Source organism: Anopheles marshallii, chromosome 2 (assembly GCF_943734725.1).
Source record: "Anopheles marshallii chromosome 2, idAnoMarsDA_429_01, whole genome shotgun sequence".
NCBI lineage: Eukaryota > Metazoa > Arthropoda > Insecta > Diptera > Culicidae > Anopheles > Anopheles marshallii.
In genome coordinates, this window is record NC_071326.1 from 82556659 (window position 1) to 82570190 (window position 13532).

General features: G+C 43.5%; 1 protein-coding gene across 1 annotated transcript; it reads left to right on the forward strand.

The window, feature by feature from the left end:
* Nucleotides 1-419: 419 nt before the first annotated feature.
* LOC128708613 (uncharacterized) lies at nucleotides 420-12389 on the forward strand. Its single transcript, XM_053803593.1, has 6 exons — nucleotides 420-2128; nucleotides 2253-2597; nucleotides 9326-9514; nucleotides 10601-11241; nucleotides 12015-12246; nucleotides 12329-12389. Exons 1-6 carry the CDS (start codon nucleotides 420-422, stop codon nucleotides 12387-12389), a joined length of 3177 nt encoding a protein of 1058 aa, XP_053659568.1.
* Nucleotides 12390-13532: the final 1143 nt, after the last annotated feature.

Here is a 13532-nt window from a genome sequence, read left to right on the forward strand (position 1 = left end):
AGTTCCAAAGCGTACGCCAGATTGTTTACAACAACAAAATAATTACATACCTTCAGGCGTACACACCCAAGCTACAATACAGCGGTAAGCCTCAGAGGAGAGTAGTTAAATTATGCATTTTGCTTCTTGGAAATAGGCAATGATTGTCGTTTAATGTAGAATTATTAGTCGTTTATCCACACAGTGATGCTTTACATTAACCAGCAAAAAGCGATGAATAAAGAAAAGCTCGGCAGAGCAGATTAAACGTTCTACTGCTTCAATGAGAGCTACTTTAAGCCAATCTGATCGTTTACGACTGTAATAACCGTTCCACTAATGATCCGTTTGCTTTTCCTTTCCCGCAGCATTCATCAGTGCGGTCGTCATGAATAAATCATTGCAACGACTTACCTTCCTTCGGACATCCGAGCGCCGAGATGGAGCGAACCGGCCAACAGTATGGCCGGGTTGCGTACTGCCCGTACAGTGACTCCAGCTCGTCGGAGTTGCAATCCTACGTGCGTCCGTTCGACACGGTACGGGCACTGCACGAAACGGTCGTATCATTGCGTACGGCTCTCGAGGAGTCGCGCCGCGAAGTGGACCAGCTAAGGCAGCAGATAAGCGTACGAGAAACGGTCGAGCAAGGTCGAGTTAGTGCCGGTTTCCGAGCCACCGATCTGTCCGGCGATCCGCGAAAACAACAATCAATTTATGGTGTAGAACAACCATCCACATCGGGGCTTCTTAAGCAGCCATCAAATCTGAACGTTAGCCGTGAGTCATACGAAGACATCTCAACGACTGCAGTGGAGGATAAAAAGTCCAAAAAAATAAAGAAACGAAAAGTTAAGGCTCAGCCACCGCCAATAAACGACAGCTGTTCAAGTCCGCCGGCAGTGGAGGAAGATCCCAAACGGGTAGAAGATCCGGTCCGACCGAAAAAGACACCAGCCAAAGATGGTAGCTCTGCGGCACACCAGAAAGTGTCCGTAGTACCCGACATACAGATAGTTTCACATCCCGGTGGTGGAACCCATTCAGCCATGGCGTCACGAATAGACGTGAAGATCAAGGTGTCCTCGAACATCAACATGGACGGCAGTAGTTCCGAAGCGGAGAGTTCCGAATGTCTAAAGGATTCGCCTACAACGCCCGATGCCGCTGCAGATCAAACGCCAGAAGATGACGAAAAGACGATTGCTGAACCGGACGAACGTGGCCCGGATGATGATGTGACGGTACGTGAGGAAGTACTGAAGGCAGACGGTGTGGAGAACTTGCGCGTGAGCATCGTCAATGAGGAACAGTTGAGTGTGAGCAAAAGTTCGGATGCCATCAGCATCAAGCAGATTTCGTCGGAGAATCTGCACGTGGACACGGATCGTCAATCGAATGGCTCCATCTCGGAGGGAGATAATTCGGTGTTTGCAGAAGATCCTGCTACTGCAAACCAACCGGACGGAGAAACACAAGGAACAGGACCCATTACGGGTAGCTACACGTTGTCGGACCCATCCAACGATCCTCGGCGAAGAATGAAGAAAAGTGAATCGGAAAATCAGGAGGAGGTGGACGATATCGAATTGATCTTCTCGTCGGACGACAATGCGAAGGACATCACACAGGAGGATCTGGTGTCGATATCGGATTACGAGCCGTGGCACGAGGCTGGCCAGTCGGGCACTCCGGTACTGGTGAGCTTCACCAATTTGGCTTCCGATCAAGAGAAGATGAGCTCGCTCGAGCGCAGTGACAGCGAGGTGATCGAGGGCTATGAGCTCGAGAAGGGGAAAAGTCTCGAAAGCCAAGACTCGCTGAGCATGGACAACATAAAGAAAAGCATGGACTTTAGCACAAAGTCGTCCAGCTTGGAGAAGGACACGAGCATGGATTATGGTGCGTCCGGTGGCACTATAATCCCCGCACTGTGCCGTGCTTCCAGCAGCCAGGATGACGATGGAAAGCAGAACGATAGTTTCGATGTCGCTGGTACGAATACGCTGGCGGCCGCAGGTGCGCTGGGACGTCGCTGGACTAACTACAATGTGCTGATTGAGACGGACATCTCCAAGTGCGGCATCACGGAGGAGAACATTTTGGAGATGGGACGTCGCAACACTTGTCCAAATCCTCCCGCCTATCGGTACGTTTGTGCGTCCGATCCCAGCGGGACGGCTGGTGATTAATCCTTTGCCCAAATTAGGTTTCTATCTCCACGTGCTGAGGTACTTTTCGTTGTTTTTTTCTCTCTCCCCATTTTCCCAAAGTCCCATCATTCATCCGGGCAGTCGCATGCAACCGACCGGTGCGGGCACCAATCGGAGCCCGCTAGCAGTGAAGTTCTCCCGTTCGCCACGCACCTACTCACCGCACCAGTATCTGCCACCGGGGAAAACGCTCCGTACCGTGATAGCGGCTGAAAGTGGCGTACGGGGAGCGACCGGTGACGAGGTTAAGCGCTCCCAGGCAGCACAAACCGATATATCGGCCCTGGCACAGCAATGGCGCTCCGAAACCCACCTAACCGGCTCCGAGTACGTGCCGGGGCTGTATACGCTACCGTCGAAGTTTGTTCCACCGACACCCGGTGGAAAAGGTAAATTCCCACTCAGGTAAGTTAACCGAACGGATCTTTCTAGGTAACCTTGGTTTATTAGATTTGGAGTTCTTGCTGAGCTAAATTATATCGCATGCACCTTTTGACTCTTGGAGCAGCCTCAAGGCTTCAAGGAGTTAAAGGAAATACACCTACCTAAATACACACTCAGGATACACACGTCTAGAGTAGCACACAACAATCTACTGACGTCGTCACACTTTACACTAATGTGCTATAGGCTAATGTACTACAGCGTATTGCCTACTTTACGGCGCACAAATTAAATGCTGTGCAAATGAACCGAACGAAGACGAGCACAAATTCCATCATGCTGCTAATCCTCCAGGTTCTCCTTTCGCAGGAAAACGAAAATACAATATGCCTCATTCTGACGATTATTAAGGCCTACCACCAACGAAGCGCAGATTCACGTTGATTTTGGCTTATCGATACGTATCATTTCGTCCGTGTCGAATCGATCGAATCGCCTAGTGACAGGTGGTTACGGGTGGGAAGACATTTTTGCTTGGCTGTGGTCGTGGCAGGAGCGTGGATGTTGCCACTTATTAGATGGTTGATATTTCCTTCGTGTTTTTTTGTTGTTGCTGGTCTTACTTGCCTTATCCCAACGGGTGTGCATCGAGGAACACCCGCAGACTTACGTAAGAAATTGCCACGTGCAGACGTTACGCTGTGGATGATGTTCGCAATCGATCGATGGGAGAGAAACATTTAAGAAGGTCAATCATCTGTACTAGAAAGCGTTCAAATCCATATTTTCCTGTATTGCTTTATAGGCAGTATTTTTTTAAATTTTCAAACACATATTTGGTTTTCACATTCAAAGACATAGTGGAAATCAGATGTCAAAGGAAAAAAATGTACCCAAAAATATTCTACTTTTCTTGACGACTCAGCCTTAAAGTATGCAATCACTGCGCTAAAGGTGGCTGTTTTTAGAAAAGACTGTCTAGAAGTTGTCTTGGGTTGAATACAGTTACAGTTTTGTTACTTTAGATTAAGCTTGTCTTCGCCCATGAGCAAGCAATCTGTCGTATGTAAAGAAAGATCAGTGCAGCTGGGTGAGAAATGGGATACAATTTTTTCTTTATTTTTCCAACCATTTGTTTGCCATTCTCTGATTCAGTTTGTTTGTCACTTACAAACAAACAAACAAAGGGGAGACCGAAAGCAAACTTTTCTTATGACAGGAAATTGATATCTATTTATCTGCCTTCGGCGGTCTCGGGTAAAATCGATCGCTCCTAAAGCTGTTGTATCAGCACAGCCATCCCGATTGCACATCACCAGCAGATAATACAGATCGTTTTGTAACTACCGGAAAAAGTTGTGTGACACATGAAGAGACACAAGGCTAGACAGTGCAAAGAATGGATAATATATTTAAATGATGTCAAACATCAGCCCGAACCCGCTATCTGTAACAGTTCCGCCGATGTTTCTATGGGGCTTCACATCAAGAAGGATTGTGATGGTTTCGGCTTCGCAACCAAACCAGCTTTATGCGTTTTCTGTTGTACCGGTTGCTATTTTGCTTAACCCACACTAAGCAATTCACGAATAACATAATCATAGAGTGTGAAGCTGCTCATGAAAATTGATATCGTTCGTCGGAAAAGATACATTTCCATTACGTTCGGAGAAATTTTTGATCCGTCCGTGCGCATTTGGAAAATTCGAGGAAACTAATCTTCATGCAATCATGCAATAAATTCGCTAGACGAGGAAACTTAATGGCTGCAGGTTTTGTAGGCAAATTGATGGATGTGGAATATTTACATACGCCACTATGCACGTTGCTGTGTCGGAAAGAAACGAAGCAAGCTTTTGTGATGATTGCATCCCATATTTGAGAACTAATGATTGAAAAGTGGTCTCACAGCTTCATGCGAAGCGCATTAGTGACAGGAAATTAATTTTCACGATGGATCATCGTTACAACGCCTGAAAGTATGTAATCATGATTTTAAGAATAATTTTTTCACAGCGTGTTGCGCTAACCGTAATGGAATGATTAGCACAGTAGAAATTAATTGCATACCTTTGGGCGTTTGCATTCGAACTATCGCTGAACCGTCACTGAAACGAATATGTACCTTTCAATTAATTACATACATTAATTTTAAAAGTCAATAATTACCGATGACAATCCTTCAAATCAAACAAATACCTTATCGCTTCCAAATGATTTATATTAGTACTATAATCTAAATGGAAAATTAATAAAATATTCAATTTAAAAATTGAATACAGTGAGCGAAGTAATGGAACAATCAACAATTTTGACCTTATTTAAGCCCTTCCCTTTCCCGAGAAGCAATAAATTAGATGAAGGATCAAGGTTCCGCAGTCAAGTTTACCACCTGTTGCTCAGACGACGTTGTTCGTAGCGTTCGGCCGGGTAGATAAGCTTCAAATATTAATACGGAACCCGAAAAGATTGGACCAAGGAAGGAAACATGTTTCGGTAAAAATAATGTTAGATGAAATATCTTTTCCTCTTCGAGTAGTCAAGTAGTACCAATGTACTATCCCTTGTTAACTGAACCCGGCTCATCTGAGGCACGCACCCAGTAAGAGAAATGCTGATTGGTATTAGTCAAACCGAGTGGTCCGAGGGTCTTTTGGGTTCATTTTCAGCCTCCCGGCCGTAATCTCACTCTTATGAACCATCTGCCCGAAAATGAAATAAAAACAAAACCAAACAGATCAGAAAGGACTTAAAGAAAAATCACTTTCGAAAGGGTACCGGACGACCGACCAATGCTAAATGGTGCGGGGGAAATAAAAATACTCCCCACAAAGCTCGTTCGGGTTTGGTGATGGTTTTCCTAATCCTGCGAACTAGTTTGATTCATGCGAGAAGTACGGTTCACTTAGCACAAGCCGGTCATACGTAGAAATAGTTGATTAAAACCGCTGTCAAAATGACGAGTAAATCCCACACATTCGAGTTCAACCTTCCACACGGTCACAAGGTCACGGCGACACATCAAGGTGCTTCTTCGGTGAACATCTGGTGATACGAAGTGGTAAGGTGCTTTAAAAGAGTGATGCTGTTCGGTTTGATGGAAAAATAAGCTCACTGTATAATTCACAAACTGTCCACTCGGGAGTGTTCCCAGAGTGCGGGTGTTGGGAGTAGGTGCGCCAAATTTTATTTATTACGTCGCCACAAACCATACAAAGCGCTGTATGCGGTCCTGTCCCGATGGCGTCGAATTCGGCAACGATCTCTTCTGCTCCTTTGCAACGATCCTATAGTTTGGTTGTTGATGTTTTTTGTCCTTCAGGCACTGTGACGGGATACGAATACGAAAGCGGTTGATTTGATGCGTTTACTTGGCGTGATTACTACTGAGGCGAGTTGGTTTAGGATGGAACAAAGTAAAAACTGAACATAATTATCAAACTCTAGTTCAGAAACCTTTAACTAGAAAAATAAATAAGGATGAATAAATACTTTTTATACGATTTGCAGACCTGACAAAGTGCCAAACAAACATTGTAAAATCGAATGCAAAATAAGTCAATAATAAGAAAAACTTATCAGGACACTGTTCTTTCCCATACAATTATTATAAAAAGCGAGTCAATCCGGTTTCGCTACAATGCTCATGCAAAGTTCATACGATTTGTTTATCAAACTGATAAACACAGCTTGTTTTCTTCTAAAGTATTTTTGATATTCTTGAACAGTCAGTTGTTGAATGTTCAAATAGTTGGTGATTTCGTTGGTTGAATATTGAGTCCTTTGCTACGGAGGATTGGTACGGATGGGATTCTGGTCCAGTCCGTTCGTGTGAAGACCGACGCTGCTACCATCATGCCACAAGCCCAGGCGTTGTTTGCTAATATATGTTGAAATAACATCGAATGCTCTCACTCTGGTTTATTCTCTGTTGCAAAAAAATTAACCTTGGCACTATAATATCTTTGGCGGTTGGATATCTTTCATCTGCACCGTTTGGAAGATTGTTCCTTATCAGGCCAATGTTTCTTCGTTTTTACCACTGCAACATGGAGAAATTCCAGAAACCTTCCAGAATTGCTCGCTGTTTTTCGTAGTACTTCGTTGTGTGAAAATCTCGCTATATACGATACTTGTTGTTGGGGGTTGACTGTATTATGGCTATTATATAACGTGATGGTTGAACACATAGTGTGGTGCGCTATGCGCTATGTAGTGCGGTGGCTGCGTTCATATGCCATTATGTATATCAATAATTACCATAAAACTATTTTAGATATTGTTTACATAATTGCTTTCTAATCATAATTAGAATTGCTCTGCTATTACTGGAAGAGTTGTGTATGGTCCAGAAAGAAAGTTAAACGGTTCAGGTAAGAAGGTGTAGGAAGTGCAGGTGAAAATCACAGAACGATCAGAACTCTGAGTATGATATTGAATATGCATATTGTGAAGAATGAATGGCAGATTTCGCTGTGTAAGCTGTAAGTAAGCTGTCTCATAAAGCTACACAGCTTTACGGAAGAATCTAAGTTAGATCGTCTCACAAAAAATTGAGCACTATCTCAAGCACGATCGCTTGAACTTCCGAAGGCAACTCATTGAACGAAGCGAAACCACTGTTCAAATCCTGGATATTCGCAGTATCCTTTAGCTCAGCAACAAATATATTGGAAGTGGATATTGATTGCGGCATGTATACGCGAACGTGCTTAACGAGTGCTAGCAGTTTAATATAGAAGAACTTCCTCAATCTGAACACATTTTTACATTAATGACACGATTCTATGGTCAAAAAACCAAATTTAGATGAAGCTTTGAAGCGACCTGAAAAAGTTAGTTCACATCACTTGTATGTAACTCATGCTTGAACTTTTAGTAACCTTCATCTGCTACATTGTTCTGTCGTAAATCTGTGATGTTTAATTCATCGGCCTCTGCCAAGATCTGTGTTGGCTTGTAGAAAATCATCTCCCAACAATCCACCAAACTGTTATTGTAGCTTTTTTGTTAAAGAATTGATATGTTTCTGTCTAAAGTACTTTTCTCTATGTAATGCCTAGCTGTGATGTCACACTGTCAGACATGAGCACTTACGCCAAAGCCGGTTTCAATACGTATTTACAACCTAATGCGCAAAAAGGGACTAACAGGTCCTTTTCCTATGGCATGTTTTGCACCACTCGAACATGTTAGTTCACCAGTGCACCGCCCCAGACACACTAGCAGCGGAACGACACATAGAACACTTTTATCGTGTTCCATTCTTACGGAAGGATTATCACCAACATCAGGACTTTTCAATTGTCATTCCTACACACTCGGAGTACGGCGGGGTTTCGTGCATGTGGCCAAGAGAATGTTGCTCTTTTGTCGGCATTCCCGCTGCGTTAGCAGCTCTCAGTAAACCGTTGCCGGCATCCACGGTAAGCCTGTTTATGGCAAAGCAGACTCGACAACTTGGCGTGACTTTAACACATTTCGCCAACACCATGCTCCTGGCCGGATGTCGAAAATATCCGTCTTCTCTGCCGGACGGGTGTGCGGTTTGCTAGCGAGGAAGGTGTAGTGTGTTTCGCTCCGTCCACTATCTTGCACTGGGCTTTAAAATCTTAATTGTTTTGCGGCCAAACCCACAGAGAAAACCTCACCAAAAGACACCGAACAGTGTGCGAAGGGATGGGAAATTCTATAACACCCTTCGCAGCATAATGTCTTTATCATCCGGTGGTCCGTGGTAAATACAATGGGGTTTGCCTGTCACTTTTTTGTGTCTTTTGCTCGCCGGTTAGTAGTTTCCTGCCAATTAAAGTGTCGCCATTGACACACACACACACACTCACAACCGCAAACATTAATATTTACACACAAAAACACGCACACATACGCAAAGCACTCGTGAAAAGATAGTGGAAGGACGAAGTTAGCATAAGGGCGCAACTATACGCTCATGCAAACAGTGCTGACGGGCTGACAAACAAAAGTCACATAATCAGGCCTGAGAATCACACGTACGATACACACCACGCACACACACATACACACACATACACACACTGATATTAGGTACAGGACACATTTGCGCATCTTCTTCTTTGGTTTAGTTTTATTCTTTTGGGCCCAAGGTGTCATTATTCCAGGGTTTTTAAATAATTTACACAATTTTTAAAAGATATTCTGTCAAATTTTTTAGCTGGTGTTTTTGAAATTAAAATATTACTCTTTGTAAATCTCATTTTTAGTTCATAAATTGCATTCAAAACATTACCAAACTCATTTGAAAATTTGCAGTTGTTTAATGACGCCTAAATGTATGCTATTGACAATCAGTTCACAGAGTAAGCTGTGTATATATGCTAAATAGAGTAAACAGAATGCATAACGATATAAAAAAAAATATTAAAAATCAGTAAAATACTACTGGCAAATATAATATAATTTTGGAAGGGATAATAATAAAAAACATTTATCTTTATTTTACATCATTTCTATTTCGTTTAGTAAAATATTCCAATAATATGGAATTATTGAAAAAAATAAAAGCTCATTTTTTTAACTAAAGCATAATGTTTTAAAACTCAACGGAGAAGCAAGCGTGGACAAACCCCTGCATAATGAGTCTTGCCGTTCTGTATCCACCTAGTGAAGAACACACCGTAACCGTGGTCTATCTCGTTTGATCTCTGTTCATTTCTTTGCTGCTCGCCTAATGCTCTGGAAAATCCGACGGTGTGTCCTCCGCTCGCTAGACCGTCGGACAAGACGCAGGAAGCCCGCCGGGTGCTGCTGAGCGATATTAACTTTACCAGCATGGTGCCGGAGCTGTCCCGATCGGCCGATCACCTCTGCCAGCATCAGCAGGACGAGAATGGCGACCCGAACCGTTCGCCCAACTACTGCAAGGGAAACCTGCTAAGAACACCGGAAGCCACCAAAGGGTACGATGGGGAAAAGACAAAAAGGACAGGATGCAAAGTTTCCACGGTACACAACGGTCTCCCGTGCGGCTTCTCGTCTTGTTTTGTTCATCGAGCACCACAATCCAATGGTCAAATGGATACTGGAGAAGAACGAAAAAACAAAACAAATCCATCTGCAGATGACCTACCTTCCTTGCCAATGGCTAGACGACACTTTGCAAACATAAAACCAGACTAGACGCAAGACGAGCGACTGAAGACGCCAGACACTAGTTTTGTTTTCCAGGCGCGGGATTGCTTTGTTTCTTGTCAGTGCCACTTCATCTCGATGCAAACGTTTCCGTATTATTGTTTGCAATGAATCATCAGGCATCCGATAAATCTGGCTTAAATTTATGAAACGATTTATCTTTGTACGTTCCGTCTGCTGATGTCACCATGACATGGGTTCTACATGGAACGTGGGATTATTTTTTTCAACTGTTGAGCTTGTATTATTTCCATCTGTGCTAATTTGCTGGCGTCTATGATTTTTTGACGCCTTAAAGTATGCAATAGTAATTCTTTGTTTATTTCGAAGGAGTTAAGGAAATTCTTGTTGATCGAGGAGTGAATAAACAAGAAATGTATTGCATACTTTCTGGCGTACACAACCAAAAGCCCAGTTTTCTTGAAAATAATCACAAAATGTTTAGTGAATAAGTGAACTTAAATTCACTTGTAAACCAATAATGGCTGTTTTTTCATCAAGGGTCATTCAAAGTTTAAACCTGATGAAAAATCTGTCGGCGGTTAGTTATATTTTCTTGATTTATCTCACGAATCACGACAGTCATCGTGACTTTGCTAGAGGTAAATTTATTTGCTATACGAAACGTATCGCTTACCGCCTAACGAAGTCGCAAGAACAAACAAAGTTTGCATTGGGCAAATCTGCACCATATCTTTCGTTCTTGCCCGGCCGGGTTCTTCACGGATGATTTATGAATGTCTCGGGAGTAAGGATCCCACGCAGAACCGTTGCCCTTTCCGTCTCTAATGCCGGTCCAAACTAATTAGTAATATGAGTTTTTCCCACTTTTGTATCTCCCCAACCCCGGGCAGCATTCCGCCCAGCTTCAGCATGACATCGCCGGGCGTATCGCAGTGGACGGTAAACGAGAGCAGCATTGCCACCCAAACCACCCAAACGGATGCGCTGTGGACGAACCGGGGCGATTCGTTCGACTCGTCGAAAAGCTACTCGGCCGGGTCGCGCTATTCTACGCTCAGCAAGCATCACCGCTCGCGTAGTGTGCCCTCGATGCGCTGCGCCATCTGTCGGCAAACGCACCAAAACACTGCACTGAGACCGTCGGAAAGCATGCACTACACACCGCGCGTCACCTTTCAGGAGCAACCGGTACACAAAATCCGCGGTTCACTGCCCGACTTACGGCACGACTGCAACTGTCCGCGCCGGTACGGTGGTCCGTCGTTGTACCGGATCCACGGTGATTCGGGCGGATCGACGGACAGCTTGCTGGAGGAGGCGGAAGAATTTCTTCGCCGGTCGCTCGAGGGTGGCAATATGCTGGCGATGGAGGATTCGCTCGGACAGCTTGACGTTGGTGTACCGCCACCGGCAACGGCCGGACTGCTGCCGCACATAACCTTTCACGCCGCACACGCAGTCCATGCCCATCCGCCGCTGCATCATCCAACCGCAAAACACCGACGGTGCTCGGAAAACGACATTCAGAGGGGTAAGTACGTGTGGCCATAGATTTTACCATGCTTTGAGCAGACAACCATACGTAAGTGGTGCTTTGTAACAATTTTTTTTTTGTTAAATTCAAATTTAACTGCGATTATTTATTTAACAACAGATTTATCAAAGCTAATGTTGGAACCTTCGATATAAGTTTCTTTGGGGGAGGTTTCAACTTCACTCGACCCAATTCTGTTGCCCTTCCAACAGTATTTGATGATCAACAGAGCTGTAAATCAGACATTTGGCACTTTTAACACCAGATGACGAACTCCAAAGTTCCCATCTGCTGCTTCTCGTGAAAAGCAATAAATAAAAATATATTGCATAACTTTAGGCGCTAGTACTCTCCGTGCCGCTGCGCTGTGATATGCGCCGTTGCGAGCAGTGAAGCTTTAATACAGTTCGTAACGTAATTTTAAAGGCCATACATTTTTTCTAAAGACAAAGTTGATGAGGCATATAAAATTATTACACGTAAAAACTGTTTTTTTAAACTATGTAGTTATTAAGCACCTCGATTAATATACCCATATTTTAAAAGAAAATTCTTAAAATGTCTAAGAATTTCACCTAGGACTACGGACACGAATAAACTATCCAACTACAAAAACATTCATTCGCACTCGCGAACATTGCATTGCACTTAAAATAATGCAAAACACGTAATACTGGACACCATTTATCATCCTTATTGCAGAGCTTTCTTTTCAAATAGCTACCCGGTCTCCTACAAAAATAATATGTCATAAAATTTCTCTATTGCAGACTACATTCCCTCGAAGCAAGCGCTACCATTTCTGCCAAAAACGCCCAAATGTCTCAAGCCGGGCCATCTGGCGAAGGTCATCTCACCGAACGGGCGCGTCATAGTCGGCCGGGTACGGTACATTGGTCCCGTAGCCGGTACCGACACCGACGATACCTACGTTGGGTTGCAGTTGCCGAACAATTTGGGCGATTGTGACGGTACCATCGATGGGAAGCGATTTTTCGAGTGGTACGTACGGTTCACCGGGTTGCATATGTTGTTCCGGTGAAGGAGCAAAACCAATTTAAAATTTTGTCTCGTCCATCAACAGTGAACCCCTGCACGGTATCTTCGTGCCGTTCAAGAAGGTCGTCATGGCCTGGAACTCATAAAACAAAACACAACCCATCCATACGCAAAGGATCGCCCCGTGAATACTGGACTGGTCGCTCAAGTGGACGAAGAGATGAAAGCTTCAACATGATGAGAATTAGCAAAACGAATCAACAACAGTTGAGGCAAAAAGGGAACGGACGGGAAACCGTACCGTTGTGATACAGGGAAGAACGAATGATTGATTGTTTTCGCCGACCGGGCAAAGAGGAGGATCGATGAAAATGATGTCCGGGAATACTACGGGAGTTATTAAATGCATGTTCCGGAAGAACTACGCGAGGCACGAAAGCGGTAGAGTACTGATAAAATGGAGATAAATGATAAAGTTCACAAATAATGGTATTACACCGATTTACGTAACAACGCTGACAAGCATTTGGCGATGTCCACTAGAAATTGGGAACTCCAGAAGAAAAAAGTTTGTTAAACTCACTACACTTGTGCGTCGTGAAGTTACCTGTATGTGTGACTACTTTAAACAGGAGTCAAAATTGAAGAAAATCATACAAAAAACAGCTTTCTCGATCTTTAAATGTTGTGGAGGTGTTAAACGACCTTAGCACGTTAAAGCCTCTTCTCCCGCACAGACACTTATTAGCTGTGCCGTAGCCGCTCGGACTAGTACAATAGAATGTGTCCTATTTTTGATATCGGTGTTTGTAGTACCCTACCACACACAGCTCAAGCATTGTTGTTATCCCGTTTATATGTGTGTCTGTTTGTACATGTATGTTCGGCATGTTTTGGCGAACCTTGGGAAATTTGGTAAAAGATGCGGACACAACATTTAATCGATAGGTTTCTATGAGATGGGAACTCAGTGAAAAGCGAGCAGAAATTTGAAGTAAAAAGAAAGAAATTGCCATAATATTTGTAACTATTTACATAACATGTTGATACAGTGTTATGCTGTGTACAATTTTCTATTGACGCCGTTTGATATGAAACATTTTATTACATTCGTATTATGGTTCATTCGTATTTATTTGTCAAGTCAATCAATTTAATTTAGTCAGATTTAGTTGAAATAAGTGAATTTTTACAACCTCCTTTAAAGCAACAGTTCACTATTAAAGCCAAGTAGTGAAATATGTCAAATGTTGGTGTGCAATACCTGCCTGTAGCGAATGCGCAACAGG